At 36.6% G+C, this 24293-nt stretch overlaps 2 protein-coding genes across 2 annotated transcripts; both read right to left on the reverse strand.

Annotated features, from left to right (window-relative positions):
* Positions 1–16034: 16034 nt before the first annotated feature.
* Positions 16035–17838, reverse strand: LOC116198459 (aspartic proteinase nepenthesin-1). The gene has a single exon (XM_031528608.1). The coding sequence runs from the start codon at positions 17523–17525 to the stop codon at positions 16161–16163; it is 1365 nt and encodes a 454-aa protein (XP_031384468.1). The 5' UTR covers positions 17526–17838; the 3' UTR covers positions 16035–16160.
* A 3469-nt stretch (positions 17839–21307) lies between these two features.
* On the reverse strand, positions 21308–23935 carry LOC116198573 (uncharacterized protein At1g10890-like). Its single transcript, XM_031528756.1, has 4 exons — positions 23720–23935; positions 22965–23183; positions 22168–22387; positions 21308–21866 (listed from the first exon to the last, which is right to left on the reverse strand). Exons 1-4 carry the CDS (start codon positions 23845–23847, stop codon positions 21609–21611), a joined length of 825 nt encoding a protein of 274 aa, XP_031384616.1. The 5' UTR covers positions 23848–23935; the 3' UTR covers positions 21308–21608.
* Between the last annotated feature and the right edge of the window lie 358 nt (positions 23936–24293).

The following is a 24293-nucleotide window of genomic DNA, read 5'->3' on the forward strand; positions in this document are numbered from 1 at the left end:
AAGATGGAATTATTTCTTGCCAGCCAAATAGACCAAATAATAATGTAAGAAAATGCATGTAATATCTTCTTTTGGATTTTACCAAGAAGTAGTTGCTAGCATTGGAGAAATTGGGAGGGAAAGTCCTCAACCAATCACCAAAAAAAAAAAAAAGAGAGCCCATCCTCCTACATTGGAAATAAGTCCAAACTATTCAAGAGAAAGGACGGTACAAGAGTTTTTTTTTTTATAATTAGGGGCCCACGCCAAATAGCAGATTATTTATTGATTTGAATCTATTGTCGCAATATGGCAATCTAGACTGATTGGAGGTGATGAGTTCCTTCTTTAACAATTTGCCTTTTTAAAAAAATTAAAGGGGCATCGGTAGAATTTATCTTTAACCCGGTCAATCGGCCAAGCTTGAGGACGAACCCTAGGCTTTAGGATAAGGTAAGAAACAAGTAGAATCAATTTTGAAACTCAAGGTTAAACACTATGGTGAAACGGTCATGCCACTCCTCTTCTCAACTGTGAAGAACTTCTTCTCCTCTAACCACATCCTCAAGGAGTGGAATAATACATTTATATCCCTCATCCCGAAGTGCCATGGAGCTTCAACTTTCAAAGATTTCAGGCCCATCAGTCTTTGCAATGTGAGCTACAAAGTAATTTCGAAAATCATTGCCAACAGACTAAAGCCACTACTCCATAAGATCATCTCTCCCAACCAAACTGCTTTCATCGAAGGGAGATGGATAAACGAGAACGGCCTACTAGCTCAAGAGATTCTCCACACAATGAGGAAAACGAAGGCACGAAGAGGATGGATCGGGACGAAAATTGACTTTATGAAGGCTTTTGATAAACTAGAATGGACTTTCATCATTAAAATTCTTGAAAATCTAGAATTTCATTCGACCTTCATATCATGGATCCATCAATGTATCTCAACTCCTACCTTCTCCATCCTCCTCAACGGCTCACCTTACGGGCATTTCTCCGCTTCAAGAGGGCTAAGGCAAGGAGACCCTATTTCCCCTTATCTATTTGTCATATCTATGGAAATACTGTCTCGTCTCCTCTACAGGGCTGAAGCAAACGGCGATATAAAGGGTATTAAGATTAGTAGAGGAGGGCCTCAGATCACCTATCTAATGTTCGCAGATGACCTCCTGCTTCTCACAAAGTCCACAACAGCAAACATCACTGCCATAAAAAGCATTATGGATAAATTCTGCAACTGGTCGGGCCAAGAAATCAATTGCCCCAAATCGGGTCTTTTCTTCTCCAAGAACGCCACAACAGACTCAAAAAGAAATGCCAAATCCATCCTTGGTATCAGGAAACTGAAGGAAGATGCAAGATACCTAGGCAATCCACTGTTCATCAAAAGGAAACGGAAAGAATCATTCCAGTTCCTCATTGAGAAGATTAGAAATAAGCTTACTGCTTGGAAGACCAAAGCTCTGTCATGGGCGGGTAGGGCCACTCTGATAAAATCAGTAGTCAACAGTACTCCGATTTATACCATGTCACTATTCCGACTCCCAAAAGCCACTTTGAATTCTATCGACAAAATGACAAGGCGCTTCTGGTGGGGCAACACCAAAGAAAAGGGCAGCTTCTATGCTCCAAAAAGTTGGGATTCCATCTGCCAACCAAAAGCAAAGGGTGGCCTAGGCTTTCGAAGAGCAGAAGATTCTAACAAGGCTATGCTTTCCAAAACTGCATGGGCGCTCACGAAGGGAAAGACAGTCTAGCGGGTAAAGCTTTCAAAGCTAAGTACGGCAACTTCCTAACCTCATCCAATCGCTCCTCGGCCTCACCGATCTGGAAAGGTCTCCAATGGTGCAAAGAAACTATCCAGGCAAGTACATGCTGTACTGTTGGTAGCGGCTTTACAATCTCAGCTTGGTTTGATCCATGGATCCCAAGTATAGCCAACCACAAACCCTCCCCTAGACTAAATGTACTCCAAGACCCTGCCCTAAAGGTTCGTCACCTGATGCTCCTCAACCCAAAGCGATGGAACATTCCGCTACTCACAACCCTCTTCGAGCAAGATACTGTGCAAAACATTCTTAAGATCCACCTGTCTCAAGCCGACTTCGAAGATTCAGCAACATGGACCCCAAGCTCATCAGGGAAGCATTCTGTGAAATCCTTCTATCTCATGGATCAACATAATAGATTCTAAGACCATAGTGGAATTGTTTGGAAAGCCATTTGGAATCTTAAAATTCATGACCGTTTTAAAATCCATCTTTGGAGAATTGGCAGTGAAAGCCTCCCCTAGTTTAGCGAAGTGGATGCTCCTTGTCCCCTTTGCCAAACCAGCTCCAATACGCTTGATCATCTTTACGGAGATTGTATCTTCTATCGTGTTGCTTGGAGGGAATCATCTTGGGATTTGCAACCTAGCATCATCCCAAACACTAGTGTGAAGGATCTCATTAATTTTGTTGCTTGCCCTCCTTCTACCCTCCTTCCTGGCTTCCCATCTAAGTCTGAATTTTCTCTATATGCATCCATCACTCTTTACCTTTTATGGATCTCACGTAATGATGTCTTGCATACAGGAAGGCTTGTTGATTTGAATGAAACCATCAAAAAGATCAAAAGGTCCTACGTAGAACACAGTCAAATCGGTCACTTACCGGATTCGCATCCTCTACAACTCTCCACATCTCAAAAACCTACAGGGCGGGATTGGGACATCCTAACTATTGATGCAGCCTGGAACTGCAACAGATCATGCCTAGCCGGAACTATGCAGCATCCGAACAACCCTCCAATACTGTCATGGTTCCAGGTCTCGAATGAAGAAAAGCCACTTCGAGCGGAAGCTAAAGCAGCCCTCCTTGCGCTCTCCATTGCTGGAAATAAAGGATCGACAAAGATTTGGCTTCGAAGCGATGCCCTACAACTGGTGGACGCCATTTTGCACCCTTGTAGCTCTCCTTGGGAGATTAGAAGTATAATAGTTGATATTATCTCAGCTCTTGATTTCTTTTCTAGTTGGACATGTTCTTGGATTCCTAGGTCGGAAAATGTCCTTGCTCACGACTTGAGCCAATATGGCTCAAAGTCAAATTTTTCTTCGCTTTGTTGTTTTCAAGGATATCATGACCTTAGACATTCTGTACCCAATACTCTTCATCAATGAATTATTTTTTACCTAGCAAAAAAAAAAAATTGAAACTCAAGGAAGATCAAAACAAGATGATTTTCCCTTTATGAATTAATTAACACAGTGTATATTACCGGAATCTAGTCTATTTCCGGTTTTCTTGCTTCAAGGATTCTTTTGTCATGATAAAAGGTTAATTCAACTTCATCGTGCTAAAAAGATAGGCCACGTTCAGTGAAGTCTGAAGTGACTCTGATGAAGAGGCCAATGGAGATCTAGAAGACAAACGGTGAAATAAAAATATATGATTGACAAATATATATATATATATATATATATATATATAGCGATTTTTGAATTTTTGTAGAGTGATCAGATAATATAATCCGGACCAAATTATTTTTCTGCAAAGTCGGATTGAGTGAATTATTTATAAAACATGTGCCTGAGGCGAAGGGCTTCGGCCACCAGAGCCAAACTCGCACGTAGGACAACACTGATTTCGTTTGGGGGTGCCAGGGCGAACGCTCCCTTTACTGCAAGTATTTAGAGTAGTCTTTGTATGTATCTCTTAGCCAAGACATAATAGGAAAACACCGTCAAACCTCCTTTATCAATGAATGTACAGATAGCATACTATTCTTTCAAATCACGTATCCAGCCCGTCCGATTCCATCACACATATATGTGTGTGTCTGTTAGGAGTGATTGTACATGAATAAATATATATAATTTAAATTAGAATGAAAAATAGTCAGAATATCTTTCTTAGTCATGACCAAGTTGATCTTTAATAATAATGATAATAAAAAGTAGAAAAGATTAGGGAAATGAAGAGAAATATGTGCTTCATTGTTCATTCAATTCACTGTCACTTTCAAGCCAAGATTTTGATAGATTTCAGTGAGAGGAATATTGAAAAAAAGTTTGTCCGCGTAGTAGAGAATAAGGAGAAGATGCAACGGGATGGGACCATGACAATAAATATATATATATATATATATATATATATACACACAAAATGCATTACATAATCATTCAAATGAGTGCTGCCTCTGGGACTGCATATTCATTGGTCGGTAGTGGCGCACTCTTACTCCCCGCCATCATATATCTCTTTTTTTTTCTTTTTTTTTCCCTAACTCAAGGTCTCTATGCTTCACCTGATTAATTTCGAGATTCCGTAAATCTCTAGGGATGCACGGAACGGGTAATCATGTCAAAAACGCTCCAGTAACTCTAAGGAGTTTCGAACCTGAGATCGGATAAATATTTAGTTTCTTTTTAACTATTAGGTCAAACCTTTTGAAGTTATCTCACATACTTTTTCGAGAAGAAAGTATGAGACTATATATGACTTAGCCTCATACAATTTCGGATTGGAATATAATATATATATATATATATGTATAATGTTTTCTATTACAATATGATATATTATCTTGGCGAGCCAGTAAATCTTATCGGACATTTAATTGGAGTATTTCGTTCGTGCTACCATGACTAGTGACAATCACCTTTTTCCTTTGGAAAAACTACATAATCCTCCATTGTCGTTTAGAATTGAAACTAATTGCATCATGTACTTTTTCAAAGAATAACTAACACTTTGTGGTTTACTCAGTCAAATATAGAGGCTAATGATGTTTAATTTCTTTCAAAGAGACAGTTTTGCTCTCACACTTGAATAAATAAATGGTAAATTGCACTTGTGGTCCAAAAAAATTTACAAATATTTCAATATGATACAAAAAGTTTTTTTTTGCTACTTAATGTTACAAAATGTTTCGAAGTTGTTTCAGTATAGTACAAACCGTCATCTCGCCATTGACGCCGTCAAATCGACTCTGATGGTGCAAAACCGATTTTTTGGGACGTTACATGATGGTGCAAAATGTTTTGAAGTTGTAACTTAATAGTACAAAATATTTTACGTAAGTTACATGATGGTGCAAAATTTACAGATTTTGTAAAGGACGACTCGACGGCGTCAATAGCGAGATGACGGTTTGTACTAAACTAAAACAATTTCGAAACATTTTGTATCATCAATTAGTAAAAAAAACTTTTCGTACCATATTAAAATATTTGTAAATTTTTTTGGACTACTAGTGCAATTTATCCATAAATAAATGAAGTTGTTTTCAGGAAAAAGTACATAATGCCCCTCTTGTCGGTTTTGGATTGGAACAACCTGCATCCTATACTTTTTTTAGAGTCAATTAACACCTCGTGGTATACACCTTTAGACATAGGCGGTAACGACCTCTTGGCCGAGGTGGTAGCAATCATCTTCCTGACTAGCATCGGGTCTATCCTCATCTCCGCTCCCTTGGCCGAGTTGGTCGTAGTTTGCATCCACGAAGCATTCAGGGCTCCTAAGGATCTGTTCCTGGACAAGCCAAAGCCCGCTGCAACCAGATTCCTCTCCTTCCTTGATAATGCCACCTCGAACGTCGCCGCCACAGTTGCTCTTGATGTCGCCGACCGCGTCTGGGGTTACAATCCCTTGAGATCTACTGATGGAAATTGATCTACTCAAAATTTAGGGTCTTTAGAAGAAAAAAGAAATAAACATGAATTTTTAAAATAAAAAAATTAATTTTTCTTTACATGTATTAGGATTAGGATAATATTCTATGATATGCTGCCTTTTACATTTAGTATCGATGAATTCATTCAATACGGTTTTCGCATCTGCCTAGAGACAGTTTCCTAGACATGGTTTTGACCGAAACTTCAAAGGCATTGGCTAAAGACCATGTTTTGGCCAATGCTTCTGAAGTATTGACCTAGGACTGTCTTTACCGACGCTTTTTAAAATGCGTCGGCAAGCATATGCCAACGAGGGCAACTGCAACACTTTTTGAAGCATCGAAAGTAACGTCGGCATAGGGTATGCCGACGCTTTTAGCATCGCCCAAATTGGAAAAAAAAATCGCGAAAAGCCCGATTTGCTGTAGTGAGTCTCTTGTTCAATTCAACCAATGAGACTTTTGTGTCCCTTGTACTTCACTTTATTTTCAATATTTATATTAGGTTCATGAACCTCCTTATTATCAAATAAAAAAATATTAATTTTATAGAACGAATCAAGAATTACATAAGCTAGCTTAATTTTTTTTGGGTAAACAAGCTAGCTTAATTATTTATAAGCTAATTGCTGGGAGAAAATTTTAAAAATATGCTTAACTAATTTAGAATAAAATCTACATATAAGAGTTAGTTCAAGCAGTTCGGCGCTTGTTCCTCTTAAACAAGGTTTCGGATTCGACTCTTATGAATGGAAAAAAATTTTGATTGTGAGGGTTTTACTCCGAAGTGGGCCGAGCCAACTCGAACTTAACCTGTTGGACTACCGGATACCAAGGTACACACCAAAAAATTTAGAATAAAATCTAGATATTCAAAATCTAAACCAGCTAATGGTTGACTTCTGCCTTCTACTTTCTTGTCTCTTGATAACAATGATCTAATTAAGTAGGCAATATGATGAGGAGCACTTTCTGGGAAACCTGCTATATGCTTGATTCTCCAAATTAGTTAACCTCCTAATCCATCTCGACGAGCAGACATCCGAATCCCATGGCCCATGCATCTAATTCTACTCCCGTCAAGACACCCGATGTCCCGGCATTACTGCCGTGAACACCATATATACAAGTTTCATTCATAATTAGGCATGTAACATTACGTGCAGAGGCTGCGGTTTTACTCGATATATGATATTGGGAATTGCTTGTGCAACCTTGAAAAAGGAAAACCATATTTTCCCTCTTTCTTTCTTCGAATGTATTTCTAGATAGATTTACGACCATTAGAGCATCGATATCAATATAGAAATTCTGACAAGCATGAGGATAAAGTGCCACAGTAATCTTCTTTTATCATTTTCTCAGCTCGTGATTGAATTCCTTAATCAATTAATTAATTAACTTTTACGAGGAGATTCATGTATGTATCTATTATTTATTGATTAATTAAAAGTTATTATATCAGCACTAATGTACTGAATCCCATATCAAATATACAAAGTTAAGCGTGTTTGAGTGATAGTACTGGAATGAGTGACCTCTTGAAAAGTCATTCTGTTGCACTTGCACCCCTCCTTTTATGTAACTGAAAAAATAAAAGCTATCATTATTGAATAATGTTAATTCTAATAATTATTGCAGATGCCCCATAGTTCTCATCTATATATATAGATATTTAAAGCAGACTCCTCATACGTTGACCAACGAGGCGCCTCCATTTGTACGATGAGAATTTTTCACATTAGATTTTATGGAACTTTTGGAGAATGTGGTTAATCGACTCTTCATATCACTTATACATAACTCGACCTATTAATAATATTTACATTAAGTTTTGTAAAAATTAGTCAATTCAAATATAGATATACACAAAAAAATAATAAATCAAATTCTACTTTATTTTTCGTCTTGCTTTTCGGTCCATTCCAACAAACCCTTGTGACCACACAAAAGATTTCCATTATGCTTCCTACAAGTGGGCTTGTGCAGGCAAGAGTTCGAGATAAAAGTAATTTAAACTCCATCAATGTTAACATCTGTTTTGAGCGATGAACAATTTTCACATAAATGTTTTGAGTAAATTTTTGTATCATGGTTAATGGTGTCTTCATATTCCTTGCATCAATGAATTTAGATTGTCTAATTTTTATTTCTTCTCTTGCTTTCTTTGCTCGACTAAGTTCTTTTTAAGCACATCCGAGAAATATTAAAGATCAAGTGAATTTACCAAGGACCGAGGCCAAAGAAATTATCAAATGTAAAATAAAATGAATTTTTCGAAATGAGAATTGCTATTTATGTTGTCTAATGAAAAGGCCAAAGAAATTCATTAATTTAATAATGTAAAATTTTCAATCTTTAAATTAAATAATGATGACCTGGATTCTCTTATTATGAGTATACTATCACGTCATTCTATTGAAATTCTGTATTTTACAAGTACCTAATCTTTGAATACATTTCAAATCTTTTTATCAAAAATCTCGGGTTGCTTTGATATCCATCCATTACTCTTTTTTTATTTTTATTCCCCAAATTATTCCATAAGTAACTTATTTCCTTTTTTTTTAAAATAAGTAGAGACCCAACATAAAAATTAAAGTCAATATAATTAATTTATAGGATTTAGGGTTTTAAGGGGGGACATGGTCAAATAGTTGAATATATATCGACCATGAGTCATGAGTCATGACCCCAGGGAAGAACATAATGTACCGCGTAAAGGCTACATCTAGGTTGTCTGTGATATATAGATATCCGGAAAAATAAATACATAAATACACATATACATTTTATGCAAGTATGCATATGAATATGACAAAAATGTATCAGGCATGTATGTGCCATGTTTATATGCCCTTAGAATTCCATTTCATAATAGATTCTTTTCAAATATTAAGAAAAATTATTGTCCATATATAATTAGGGAATGTTCTCTAAGATCAAACTAGTATTCTATGCCGTGCATTACACGGGTTATTTTTATATATCGATTATCATATTATCTAAATTGATCACATTTATAATGATCAATTTTCACATTTGGAATAATATTATTTTTCTATCAAATGAAAATTTGAAACAATAAGTTTTAATAAAGTAGAGTGATTTTTTGTGTAAAAGTCAGAGTAATTTTTAATTACAATTAGATTAACTTTTATGATCAATTTTGCAACTAATCGTCTTGTGCATCGCACAAGTTTATTTTAATTAGTTATATATTTATTTCGTATAGTATTTAAGCATTGATGATGTTAAATATAATAAGTTATGTATATATTATTAATTTCAATATTCGAATATGACTATTAACTTAATTTGTATACAAATGCAAATATTATTCTAATAAAATTGAAAGCGTCAGATACGGAGATTTCATTTCTTAATATTATTTTTGGTAAAATTTTGTAATTTTTATTACTTTTGATAAAAATGATATTGTGTTTTTTGTTAGTATTATTTTATAATTGTGAAATAGTATTTATCTTTTTATAATTTTCCAAATGCATTAATTAAAATTATGATTTCATTAACTTTAATGATTCATTTTATCTGAAGGCTCATGATAAAAAAAAGATATTGTATTTTTCATTAATATTATTTTTATAATTTTGAAATTATATTTACCTTTTTATACTTTTCTGAATGCATTAGTTGAAACGTATTTATTGGGTTTCAAGTTAATTTTACTTATTCATAGAAGATTTGAGGTCATAGGCAAATGGTAATCAGAGCTCCACGCAATTGATTAACATTTAAATTGGGAGAACTTCACATGTAAGAGCGTGCGCGATTACTGTGCACCTTCTTTTTATAATCACAATAACTTTATGTGCTAAAAAGTTGATCTTAAATAATGACTTTTTTAAAAGAATTATTAGACAATATATAACTACCTGCGTTAATACAATATATAGTTATATATGAATCTCGTTGTGAATTTATGTTTTGATTATATTTTACTTTGATGACTTGAAGAAAAAAGGTAGGAGCTAGATAGCCCGAGTGGGACGGGGCCGACCACCAGGACTTGAGTCAAATCTAATCATATGAAACAAGCCAACCATATATCTATCATCTATGGATATGTAGCTATGTGTGGTTTAAAGCATGCGAGAGATTTGATGGTGCTGTGTCTTTTATAGGTCTTTCGAACATCAGAGTCTAATAGGGCCATGCCAATGAATCGCCCGCGCACTCTGCCGTCCAATCTCATCGAGAGGAAGTTTATTAGTTTAAATGCTATTCGATATATGGCTAGCGGCTCCGCATGCTGTGAGGTAATAGAAATATACGTATAATCCACGAGATCTCATCTATATATATGTACCATTGAATTGGAGATGTTACTAGCTAGCATACATGCGAAAGAATATACATCACGATGTCGTAAAATGTTGTTATCAGATAGACTTCCTTTACCTTCTCTTGGAAAAACACGTAACATATAAGAAAGGTCTTGACCCTCAAAATTGGGATGGGCCATATCTGTACAAAGTTGTTAATAGCCCAAAAAAGTATTACATTTACACATTTTTCTAATTCTAGCACGACCTTTCGAAAATTATCCAAAAAAGTATGACAATTTACTTTAGTCTCAAATATAGTACGATGTTAAATTTTTCATCAATTTTAATGATAATGTCACGTGTTGCCATGTTATTATATTAGGGATCCCACTTATTTTTATTAATTTAAAAATAAAAAAATAAAAATAAAAAAGAGAGAAAAAGGGTCGGCTGACGAGCTGACTTGAAAGAGGAGGAGCCGACAGTGGTGGTCTCGATTGTGGCCACCACCGCCGGCCCCCTCCTCCTTCGAGCCGCTGCCGACCCTCACTTTTCTTTGTAATTTTCAAAAAAAATTATTAAATAAAAATAAGTTTGACTCACTCAACTAATAAGGTGACGACAAGTGACACTATAGTTAAAATTAATAAAAAATTTAACGTCGTACTAAATTTGATACTAAAATAAAAAGATGATGTTTTTTTAGGTAATTTTCAAAAAGTCGCGTTAAAATGAAAAAATATATAAACATCCTACTTTTTTGAGTTATTAACCCATATACAAAGACAATGATGATATTATATATTATATATTATATACATATATATTATATATATATAGATGGTGGGCATGGGCAAGAATATTTATATGCGATGATGATGAGGATGATATATATATATATATATATATTAGCTGAATCATTCCATGTTGGGGAAGAATCTTGTACCTGTCAGTGTACTTTCGGTTCTGATCAAGGACAGAAAGAGAACAAGGGGGCAAAAAGAAAAGAAAGAGAAGTGAAGAAAATGGTGAATTCTTCTTTTCATCAGAACCATGAAATGAGCTTTTGGTCGATTTGATGATTGACTAGTATCGAATGATCGATCGATATAGTCCATTGGGTCGGTCAGTCCCTTGTCCCAAACTCAAATGACATTCCCCCAGATTGGACTACCATTATCATTATAGCCATTAGATGTTGATCCAACCATCTATCCGGAATACATCTGACTACCACCCAACTTTATTAATTTGACCCACCAATTTAGGCGGAAAGGAGTTTAGAAGAACAACACGCCACGAATTTGAGAGGAAGATCTGACAGATCTCGCAAGAAAATATCCTATGATATTCTTCTGTTACTTCTAGGAAAACATAAACTCGGCCGGCACTATATATTGCTTCTAGAATAAATATTGTAGGTTCTTTTTATTTGAAAAGAACGAATTATCAATTCGAGAAAAATTTACGAGGGAAACGATCGAGAGTGATCGAGAGTGAGTGCTCTATGTATTACCTATTATTATAAAGCGTAAGTATATACGCGACTTTCACTTTTACATTTTAAGATATTCTATTTTTTGATGATCTTTTTTCACTTTTAAGATTGATAATATCACGTTCACCAATCATAGATGGAGTAAATTGAAAAGATGAAGAGTAGAAGGTGAAAAGGGAGACGAATTGGAAAGAAATGGGTGTGAGGTGACAAAGATAGAAAATAAGAGAGTGACATGATGGAAGTGGAGTGGCAAGAGAGTGAATGATTAGAAATTGTGTGAGGCAAGGCAATTACATCCTCCGATATTGGCCATCAAAAGAAAAAGGATGTAAGACAGTACCGCACATCCTCGATCGTGTGACTATTAAGAAGTTTTTTTTAGTAATGAATTTTCCCTGAAAACCAAAGGCGAAATAGAAAAATAATTGACACATATATATTATTTCATCTCTCTCTTTTTTCTTTTTCTTTTTCTTTTTTGGGTTGGGGTGGGGTGGGTGAGAGGTAAAACATCTCTCAATTTCAGTTATTCGTTGAAAATTGAAGGTAATTTGGTTTAATCAATCGGAAAGTAAGCATGCCAAGAAAACAAACTTCTTTTTATCCAAAATCAACTTGTTAAATCCACTTCTCATGTCCCTTTGATGAGACCACTCACATGAGTGCTTATATATATACTTATCTGAATTCATAGACTCATGAGGTGTTTATGGATATAAATAATAATACATAGCCATTAAAAAACAAAAACAAAAACAAATACAGAAAAGCATATTAGTTTTCATTAAAAGAATGTCTTCCTAGCCAATATTTATGTAATGATTAACTCCAATGTCTTTGGTTTGGTGGTGGTTTGCGTAAGTAGTATTTCATGCTCCATAGTCCATACCGAGGTCCCAATAATCTTGGCTCAGACGGTCTGATCAGTATCCGACTTGTGCGCGGGAATCCTGCCGGGCTGGTTCTCCAAAAATCAGTTAGGGCATGCTTCAGGTGGGCCGGCCAAGCCCATGTATATACATCTCCGTTTGTTGGTAATGCCGGCCCAAACCCTTTTCGCAAACTGAACGTCCAGGCCCATTGCCATTATGTGTCCCGTTATCTCTTTTGAATTCAATGTGATCGCACGTCTTCGTGCATGTAACTCATGTTCCACCAACCAATTTAACTGCGTCCATAGGTTAAGTGAGATGATATCGACATTCGGCTTGAGATCCTCTCATAGCTTACTATGGTACAATGGAGTTTGACACGGCATATTAACAACCAGCAGTTTCAACCGCACGTTGTGCGAGATTATCATTAGACTATATATATCATTAAATAATAATTCTATTATATTTAGCAAGGAATAAATTAATATTATGAATTGAATTAGTATTATCTTATTTTTTATTTTTGAGAATTTTCACCATTCATTTAATGTGGCTGTTTAATTGGGTTGATAAATGTCAATCATGTAATAAATGAAGGTGCTTAATTAATGTCATGGGGTGTGTGAAGGGTCGGGCCACGAGGAGCTGAGGGGTAGAAGATTAGAGTGACATGTTAATCCTCTCTCTCCGTTTTATAATTATATATTTCTAGATGATCTCCGAACATTTTTTTTTACAATATAGATAAACAACGCTTGTAACTTACAAATGAATATAGATAAAAATATAAAAAAAAAATTATCCACCCATGATCACAATAAACAAATACTTACTTTAAATATATCAAGCTAACAATATGCTTATAAAGAGATTGTAATCTTATAATATGTATAAGTTCCTAGGAAAAATCATAGTGAATAGAAAGACGATGGATAAAATGAACTTTGTTAGGTATTTATAGAGAAATATACACATTGAACTTGAAACATATCATGTATGTCGATGAGTTCTTTTCAATTATCGAGAAAACTTTTAATTTTTCAAAAATAATTTATTATATGTTATCATGCAAATAATCTAGACAAATTTTTAACATCGTTGAATATAACACCAATAAAATATAGTGTAAGTTCATTTAATTAAAAATGAAATATCAATTCACGTAGAGCTGAGGGTTATCAAATAAAATGATTCGAGCAATTGACGACATCTTATTAAGAGTTGAGAGTTATCAAATATGGAGCTCTCATGATTCCATTCTTCCGCTTTTATATATTATATATTGATATATTGATATGATTATAACTTAACCAATATTAACTGATCATCGTACGAGTCTTTAAACATTACAGAGACTGGCAAAATGTTTTGTTTCTTGAAATTTGAATGGCATTGGTGAACACTAAGCCTTTGACTTTGAGCTTTGCAGCCGGACGCACAAAGTTTTTTCTTGAGGGTAGTTCATCAAATTCCTCTTAGTTTTTGTTTTGGTTTTTTGTTTTTTTTTAAGTAAATAGGCAATTTAGTCCTGGAGTTTGGCAGGTTGTGTCAATTGAATTCCTGACTTTTTCTTTTTTTACATCAATTTGGCCCCTCACTTTTCCAATTTGCATCATATAGGTCTGTATTACATCAATTACATCATCCACTCAAGAAAATTACATCAATTAGGTTATCGATACATCAATTGGATCCTTTTTGACGGAAAATACATGAAGTAGGTTCTTTTGGCACATCAACTAGATCCTTCCGACAAAAATAATCTGACGGTGTTAACTGAGGAGCATATTACATCATTTAGATCCCTTCTTTATTTTTCTTTTCTTTTCCCTTTCTAATAGAAAAAAAAAACAAGAACAATGGGGGAGCTTTGGCGGGGGACCCCCACCGGAGGCCCCCCTTTGTTCCCTCTCTTTCGAAAAGAGAAGGGCCAGAGGAGGAAGTTCCGGTGGGGGCTCCCCTCTTCAATTTTTTTTTGTTAAAACGATAAAACGACATCGTTTTGAGCCCATTACTCAAAATGATGTCGCTTAAAAAAAAATTGAGGGGGACTCCGGCAACCTTGCCTTGGGGGGAGGTCGCCGGCGGGGAGCTCCCCCATTGCTCTATTGTTTTTTTCTATTAGAAAGGAAAAGGAAAATAAAACAAAGAAATGATCTAAATGATGTACTATTTTCTCCTCTGTTAACACCGTCAGACTAATTTTGACGTAAGAATCTAATTGATGTACACAAAGAACCTATTTGATGCATTTTGCATCAAAAAGGACCCTACTAATGTAGTGAAGGATGTTATTGATGTAATTTCCTTCGGTAGAGGATTACATTGAAAAATTCAAGGACCAAAATTGATATAAAAAAAAGTCAAAGACCCAATTGATGCAACTTGCCGAACTCAGGGACCAAATTGCCTATTTACTCTTCTTCTTTTTTTTCAGTTGTACAAGTCTTGACAACTGTTGATTCAAATTACCCTGGCTCCCTTGGTCTTCGAGAAGTTGAGCAACCATAATCTTCTTAACTGATCTAAATCCAATAGTTTTATTAATTATACTTCATAATTTCTTAAAGAATTAATTTACTTCAAAATTTTCTCAAAAACAAGACTTAAATTTCTTAATTACGGTCTTAAAGGAAACTAAAGATTCTTAAAAGCTTCTCTCAATCAATGAGACAATGAATATAGTTCACAAAATATTAATTCGTAACATAAAATGCTGCAAGTGCAAATGAGCGAGAGGTTGGACACATCGGGAATAATTGTGAATTTCTCCAAAATCATGTATTATAAGTATGCTCGAGTGAAACACAGATTAGGATGTTGTGTTCGAAAATAGATACATTATTGAAGTTGTTGTTTGGAATTTCTTGTATGTAACTATAGAAATGTAATGGAAATAAAATCACTGCATAAAATGTTACATTATATAGCAATACCATCTCCTCATACCAAAAAATTCGCATAATTCAGTGATATAATAATAATATATACGAAGATAGGTAGAGTAGAAGGACACATTAATCGATGGGCGTGGAGGTGACTGGTGATCTAACTTAGGAAGGTCGTATATATATTTTTTATTTGGCCTTTAAGCATTGGCTATACATACATAACTGTCCGTTTGATGGTTTAATTACAATTTGGTTTAAGATTACAAACATGCCCTCTCCTTTTATATTCCTTCCCTTTTATCTTTAGTTAGGTTTGAATTTATATTACAAGTACTGCCCAGACCAATTATATTTCTCCCAAAAGAATTGACTATTTTGTTACTGAATTTTGACATATTATAATATACAGAAATCATAGGGAGAAAATTGCACGTACGGGTCCCTTCAGAAATTTGGAAGCCTTCTTCCCATTTTGAGCCGTGATTGCGATTAGGTGGTTGGTCATTTTTGCTTAGAAACGATGTTAGATCGGTGAAAAATTGACAGCAAATTCTTACATGTTAACACATGACATGCCCTATTGCAGGGCCACGAAGCTTATATTATACTAGCCTAGCAATGGTTAGATATGTATACTTAGCTTGTCGATATTAATTAATTCTTTTATATGAAAAGAGAGTAGAACTGTGAGCAATGAACTAAAATGTAATTGACCACAAAAGCTAATGTGCCCTGATATTGCATGGAAGCGACCCTTATGTTAACTAGGCATTATATTGGCTAGATGTAATTAATTAGCCCTAGGATATGATTTTAATTCAACTAAAGAGAGCACGTAGAAATGTTATTTTTATTAAGTTGATGAACTAAAATGTAAATATCATTAGTAAAATATCACGCAAACAAAAAAGTAAACGCACGCCTTTGGACTAGTTCAGAGATTAGATGAAGACATTGCTCATAATTGATCGCACTGCGTTGGGATGAAAGATAGTGTTTCCTTCTCAAGATCATGCACGACCATCATGTTCTGCTGCTGCACGTTCCCGAAGATCGACATCCCGCTCGAACTCCCCATCGCGAGGCACATGAGCCCGACGCTCGAGTCTGCTATCATATAGTTGTCCCCTGGCAGGTCTAGGTCCGCACCCTCAAAGTGGAACACGAGCTTCGGGACCTCGACCTGGGCTGACCCCGAGGGAAGCGTGAAGCAGAGGTCGAGCCCGGCCGTCCCTGACTTATCGACTGAGAGCTTTGTCTGGGAGATGAATTCCTTCTTGACCAGGTCAAAGGCGCTCTCCTCGAGGTAGGTGATGGTCGTGCCGGAGTCGATGATGAGGCCGCCACTCCCGTCACTTTGGAGGGAAAAGGTGGATTTCTTGATGGGCAAACGAGTGTCCCCGACAGAGATTCCTTCAAGGGGAAGATAATAGAATGATGGCTGTGATGGGTTCTTAATCAGTGGGATGGTTATGATTGCACTTGAGGATGTTTTATTGCCAATTGCTTGGGGCCCAATCAAGAGCTTGCTTGTCTTTGAGTCATCGATCGAGGTCAGGCAATAGGAGAACTCGGGCACACCAAGCTGCGACACGAGGGATAACGGCCCACGCCCCAGGCCCACGAGCCCGGCACCCTGGGAGAAGCCGCTTCCCTCATTGTCCTGCCCGCACCCAAACCCTACTTTCGGGACCGAGACCCCTTGGCTGTCCCCAGAATCTCCGAACGTGAACGTCTCAGTGGCCATGACACCCTGAGTGGAGGAGTAGTCGCCATAAGTGTAGAGGTACTCGCACCCACCGCTGTCGCACATGGACGTGGGCAGTGCCATGCAGAGGTTGCTCGAGCACGACAGTGTCGTGAAGCTGGACGACTTCTTGGGGTCGAAGATCGGCGTCTGCTGGTCATAGCACTGGGAACAGGGCTTGCACTGGGTCCAGATCAAATCGCTCCCGGTGTCCATGATCGCCGGGAAGCTCGCACCGGGCGTGCCGATGGAAAGCTGCATCAGGAACTCCCCATTCCCCGAGTGGATGGGGGACTCAGCTTCCAGTTCCGAGGTTGAACCTGCCGCCAGGACCATCTTGCTGAGTCTGTTCAGCCGGTGCTGGCCCCGAGTGAGGGCGCGCTGCAGGCGCTCATATCTGGTGAAGTTCTTGCCCGAGTCGATGTGCTTGAGTGTCACCTCGAACCCAAAGTGCTTCACTTCATTCTTGACGAGAGCCCACCTCGACGTGGCCAGTGACTCTGTCGGGAAGCACGCAACCCCAGCTAGCACCACTAGTATCAAAGGCAACAAGCTGAAATTGCCCAATGAAGCCATATATATATATATATGCAACCAATCTTCAAATAGAAACTAATTTGATCAAAGAGAGGAGGGTTGATGTGTGAAGGCTTTATAGGTAGCAATGTCTCTCTATATATGCTTTGGGAGCATCAACGGGACTTGACATGAATAAATATAAATATATATACATATTATATGTATGTCTATATATACAAGGGAAGTGAGGAAATGGTCTTAATTAAAGGAGGGAGAGAGGAGAGGAAAGGGCATAACGCTTTCCTCCAAAAGAGGAGGAGGAGGAGAAGGAGAAGGGCTTGGAGAAACTAAAGAGGACTCGATCGTTTGAAGACTTATTAGAACAAGAAATTAATGCTTGTAGTTCCATGTGGATATATATATATATAAATACATGTATATGTATGTATTTAGAAAGACATACAAGTAAGTTGAGCTTTCCTACCGAAAACAAAAGTAAATTAAGCTTCAGTGGGAAGTTGTGAAAAAATGCTGTATGTCCTCTCCTCTTAGCCGTGGTGATTGGGCAGGAAAATTATATACAAAAATTAATAATACGTTATTCACCGGAAAAAAAAAACTTATAATATGTTGCAAAATAACACTGTTTTAAACCATAAGAAAAGCAACTATATGTATATATATAGATATAGATATATTTTTTTAACTAAATTAATGTAACATTTTCTTTTTATACGTACTACATATTCATAAATTTCTATGAATCTTAACTAATTCAAATTCAAACTGGATCACCACTCTCCCAATTATAAATTTTTTTCATTCACAATACTCGAATCCTGTACTTTACTTAAGAAAAAAAAACACCAAACCACTTAACTCACGTTATTAAATTAATGTAATGATTTATGTTCAGTAAGGATCCTCCTTTTAATGAATGATTTGCATAGGTTGCCTATAAAAAAAGAATGACTTGCATAGGCTAATCTGAACGTGTCACCTCACAGTGTGTCAGTCTTATCAGTGATTATCGGTAAAACATTTTGGAGGGCATTTGAGCTCGATGATTATATGCATTTTCCAATGATTAGTGCGTATATATATATATATTGAATTGGAAATATAAATATTAGTTTTACATTGATATGATGCACGCGGATGATTGTAATTTGAGATTATCGATTGTAAATCTCAAGTGCTTCGATAAAAAAAAATAAAAAATTCCCCGAGCACACTCTTAAAATTTTTAACTCAGGAAACCAATTATTATGACTCATTATATACCCCCAAACAATGCAATATATGACGGAGAGTTCAAATTTTACCGAGAAAATCTAAACTCTATGTCAAAACAAATAGATCCTTACATATAGCAAATTCGTTATTTTTTAAGAAGAAAGTTATTAATTTATAATTAATAATTTTTTCGCCCAAAAAATAGTTATAATTTTTAATGTAACGAGAATACTTGCTAAATAGAATATATGTATGTATATGTATATATATATATTACGCCTTGTTATTGGATAGGGCAATTTGTTATTTTCTTTTGCAATATGTCAACATACTTATCAAAAAGCTATATATATATATATATGTTATGGAGCATAAGATGAGGCATCTCATTTATATAAAGTTTCTTGCTGCATAAAAATAAACTTACTACTTTTTTTTAGCATACTTCAAATTATATGGTAACTTTCACTCGTTAACGCAGTAATGAACAAGATATTAGAGGATATTATCAATATTCTTTTGTGATTTGATTAGATTCTATTTCCTTTTTTTGTTATGGGAATACCTCGGTGATTTTCCCTTTAAATGTGTGTAAATACATTGTAATTCTCTCTAAAGTAATTAATCGAATAATATTCTTTCTCTTAAGAGATTTCCCCTTTGTTATTCTGCTAACACAAGATCCGCAATAACAGTCAGAACCAATACGAAAAGCATTTCCCTTGTTTTTTTTTTTGAAATTATCAATGATTACTAATAATGGTTTTCTCTTTTATCATTACCATTATATATATACATATATATATATACACACACACACAGATACACATAAAAACACACATATGAGTACACTTTGAGTGGGAGGACGGTTGTGACTTTGTGAAGAATGATTTGATTATTTCTTTTTTGAGTAGTTCCAACGATAAACCCAATGAAGCCGGTCGACTAATATTTATATTAAAGTTATATGTGAAGATTGGACATAGTCCTTGCACCACAAATACAGACACAATGGAAATATAATCGCTGCGTAAAACAGGATTGTTTGTTACAGCGCGGATCGATCTCCTTGTATTAAAAATATGTTGCTTTCTAGTTTTGGTATAATTGATGATTAGATATGAAAGATAGGTAGAGGAGAAAATATGCAAATATTGTGATGGGAAGGAGGTGGGTGATCTAACTCAGAGAGGTCATGAGGGCTTGTTCGGCCTTTAAAGCATCAAGGTCGGTTTAATGGTCTGATTTCGGAGTTCGTTTTGAGACTACACAAACATGCCCTTTTTATTCTTTTTTCGTACTCTATCTGTATTATTATTATTATTATTTGTTACCAATAAGGCTCATAAATTTTGTACAAATAAAATAAAAATCTTAATAACTAATAAAGGAGCATGAATGGTTCCATCATGAAAATAGAACCGAAACCTCTTAATAATCAATCAAATGGCATGCGCAGTTGTAATACACCATCTTTCTCACTACATCTTTAGAAATTAGATTGGAATTTCTTTTGCAGTGTTCTTATTTTTCTAATAATTTTTATATAATAAGAAGTATTCTGGATTTGTCCGATTAATTCTACGGGCACAGATAAACACCCCGCAATCACGCATGACAGGCAATTTTGACCTTACAAATCATGCCTGGAAGTGGCCCACTTATGTCATCTTCTCTAATTTTTACCGAATGTCAACATTGTTGGGTATAAATTATTGGAGCCTATTTAAAAAAGTATAAATTATATTGGATGAAATGTCACGAGTCCCTTTAGTGATTTTTCACAAGCCCCTTATTGCAATTTTAAGCCATGATTAGGTGATTGGTCATTTTTGCTTAGAAATGGTAGCTCTGTCAAGAATTGACAACAGATGGTAACATTAACACAATGCATTCCCGCACTGGGCGGTCACGATACTTCTTGTGAAGAAAGCTTGTGATTTACTCTTGCTAGAGCAATAAATATCTCAAGTCTTCATCAAGTCTAGGCTATGGCTATTTACAATTAGTCGTCGGACCTTAATCTAATCTTCTCAATCTTGATTTTGCATTGTAATATAGTATCTGTAAAGCTGTAATCTTTGTTGACAGTACAGAGCCACAAACCAATCTTAGTTGACAGTATCAGAGCCACAAACCAATCTTATCAGGCACGAAGATAGTCATCCCTAACAACTTGAGAGAAGCCGGTCGACTAAGCTTTTACATGTTCTCTATCTTTATCCCTTGTAGGAGCTTATTTGGTCCTTTTTAAGAAACAATTCATTATACCTACAAACGAGACCCACATCTGACCTTATACAGACACGAAGAACGATTCCGTAATGGGATTATATTATTTTTCCTGAAGAAGAATTCCTAAAGCTTCTAACTACGTCGACATGTAATGACACTGTTTAAGGAAGGAAAGAACATCATGAGATTGAGAATGCAAACTAGAAAGTGGGCCCAGACCGGGAGGGAGGTTGTGATGTCTGCCTGTCCTTTGAGTAAAGTTGCCTCCAATCTCAAAACCAGCACCCAAGACAGATCTGTTCTGACTGAAATCTTACTATGGATCCATATATTTCATCAATCATCTGATAATCACATCACAGCTTCAATGAGAGAGAGTAAAGAGTCAAGCTCGTATAGCTTATATATTCAGTAGAATTTTTACAATCAGGCAAATCTAATAGTCATTGAGAGCAAAATTCAAAACATCCTCTGCCACAGATAAGGGAATCCAATACCTAACATCGTCTGCATTTTCAGGAACATGGAATGCCCGCTTATAAGTTAAGACTGCTGAGCCGACTCACCTCCTTCTCATAGTACAAAATGGGACAAATAGTGCATTTTCTGGGTATGCACATCCGCTTGGGATGGGAATATATGCAACCGGATGAAATTAGATTCCAGCTGTTACAGACCGAATGACATCTTCGAACGAGATTGGTTTTTAACCAGTAAGCTCCTCTGCTTAGCACGTTCCTCTTCCTCTTCCAACCGTTTCCTACGAGCAGCCTCTTCTTTCTGCCTCTGAATCAGCTCCAGCTCCCGCTGCCTTTCCTCTTCCTTACGCGCTGCCTCCTGTGCTTCTCTTCTCTGGGACTCTTCCACCCGCCTCCTGTTCTCCTCCAGCATCCTATCAAGCTCCTCTCTCTCTCTTCGGGCTTGTTCCTGCAGAATATTACAATGAATATTAACAGTCATGAAAAAATCCGCCCATGAAAGGAAAATGGTATACAATAATTTGCCTTTTCTTGTGTCCCCTTTTATGTCGAAGATTACTGGAATTGTTTTCAATTCAAGCCCTTCATCCCAGCTATTTGCTGCCTTCACTAAACACACCATCAATATTGAAACCAAACCTTAACATTGTACACAGTTCATTGCAACATATTGCTTTAACCCTTCCATGTCCCTATCTCTATGGCCAATTATGAGATCATTAGCTATCATAAGCTAATAGTATCCTTACTTCTTTCCGTCGAGCTTCCATTAGAGCAGCTCCCTTCTCTTTCTCAAGTTGAGCTGCAACATCGGCCAATAATTTGGCTCGTCCTTCTTCTATTCTTCTAGCTATTTCTGTGTTAACTTCCTCAGACTTCAACCTCTCCTCAACATTCTTCCGGATTGCTTCTTCAAGTCTCTGTGCAGTCTCTTCTTCCAAAAGTTTCAATTCTGCCTCATGTTGAAGCCTGACAGCATATCCAAACCATGAGACATGAAATTGTGCCACAACCCAAGAATGAAATAGCACAAGCAAACCCAAGCGATGGATATGAAAAGCCTACGGAAAACATTTGCAAATAGAATTGTCCAATAACATGGGATAGTCTGGTCCAATGCTTCAAACGTACTTTACCCTTTTCTGATCTGTAATAGAATGAAGTTTCAATAGGAATGGGAAACAAACTGAATTATATAGTTGCTTCCTTTGAAAAGCCAAACCAGAAATATGCAAGGTGACCTTCGCCTGCCAATATTAATATATCAAACTCTAAACTTTGCAAAGTACGGAATTGTTAAGCATCCACATCCAGAAGATGCACAGTAGCAAGTTTTCTATTGTCACTGACTTAACAGAAAAGTGGAAATATTATCCATCCTCACAAATGATACCAACTTTTAACTTTTAAGCAAGTTAAACAGATGCAATCTAAGCTTATTGACTAGTACAAGAAAAAGAATGTAAACTACAATATATTAACCAACTGATACTGCCAAAGAGTGACGAGTAAACGTAAAAAATTTAATAATTATATCAACAAAGACCTTTTCTTTTCTTCTTCCTCTTTTTTGAGTTTCTCGATGACATTCTTGCGTTCAGTAGAGGCAAGGCTAGGATTGGGGGACTTGGGTGGTGGGGACAGGGATCTGCTAGGACTTCTCTGCCTTCTGTGGCGCCTGGGCGTCGGGGATCTTGTCCTGCGCCGCCTATAAGATGAAGAGCGACTTCTTCGGCGACGTGGGGAGCTCGAGCGACTTCTTCTTCTGCAATAAACGTAAATTTCGCGTCCTTCAGATTCAACTCCACACTAACATCATGACAGATAACAAAAAAGACAAGAAAAACGTGACCTTCGAGAAACAGCAATTCTAGTTTCTCAACAGCAGCTGAATCCTCTGTGCACTGAAGGAACAATGTTCCTGAAGAGGACTAACAAGAAAAAGCCACCGACAATCAACCAAACAGTAACAGCAACATCGGAGATTAACATGTAAAGAGCTTCAGCAATTGCCTCACAATCACGAAAGCAGAAATCACATCATACGGGCATCAAAACTAGGATGCCACCTTAAGAGGGAAGGACAAAGATAAAAATTTTACAAACACATTCAGCCAAATACTTCACTACTTCCGCCGCACAAGTGACGAATTTCACGTTCCACTGAGCATTCATATCCACCATGAACGTTCTTGCAGGGAGCAGCTAAAATTTTTGTGAAAATACAACAATTCATTTGAAACATGGAGTGGACATCAAGTGGTTTATAATCAGATTGAAGGGGAAGAAATTAGGGACGACCTGCTGTGGGAATTGGAGTACGGCGACCGGCTGCGGTCCCGTCGACTTCTTCGGCTGGAACGGCGGCCAACTGGCGACGGAGAGTGCCTTCGCCGGTACGACGGCGACCTTGATATGCTTCGAGCCATTTGATTCCTTCCACTTTGCCGACTTGCGAAAAGCGCAAAATCTAAAAACCGAAGCGGGAGAAGAAATCCGAGCAGGAGCTTCCGGACCGGTGAACCGGGTCCACCATCACATGACTATTGCCTTTAAGGTAAGGTGTAAATGAGCCTAAGCCGAATCTGAATCTTAGGAAGCTCAAGCTCGGATCGTTTATTTGCTCGTAAGCTTGGGCTTCGGCTCGAACTTCGTTGAGTCTAACGGTACGTTTGGTTTCAGAGTTAAAGTAATTTTGATTTTAATTGTGGAAAATGACAAAATGTTGTGTAGTGTGTTGAGTTAAAATTAAAGTTAAAATTTTTGATTTGGGAAATGTGTATTTTTGTTGTCTAGTAGGTTGAGTTAAAGTTAAAGTTAAAAATTTTGTGATTTTAACCCTGAAAACAAACGGACCGTAACTCATATCTGAGTT

This window comes from Punica granatum, chromosome 3 (assembly GCF_007655135.1).
Source record: "Punica granatum isolate Tunisia-2019 chromosome 3, ASM765513v2, whole genome shotgun sequence".
Taxonomy (NCBI): domain Eukaryota; kingdom Viridiplantae; phylum Streptophyta; class Magnoliopsida; order Myrtales; family Lythraceae; genus Punica; species Punica granatum.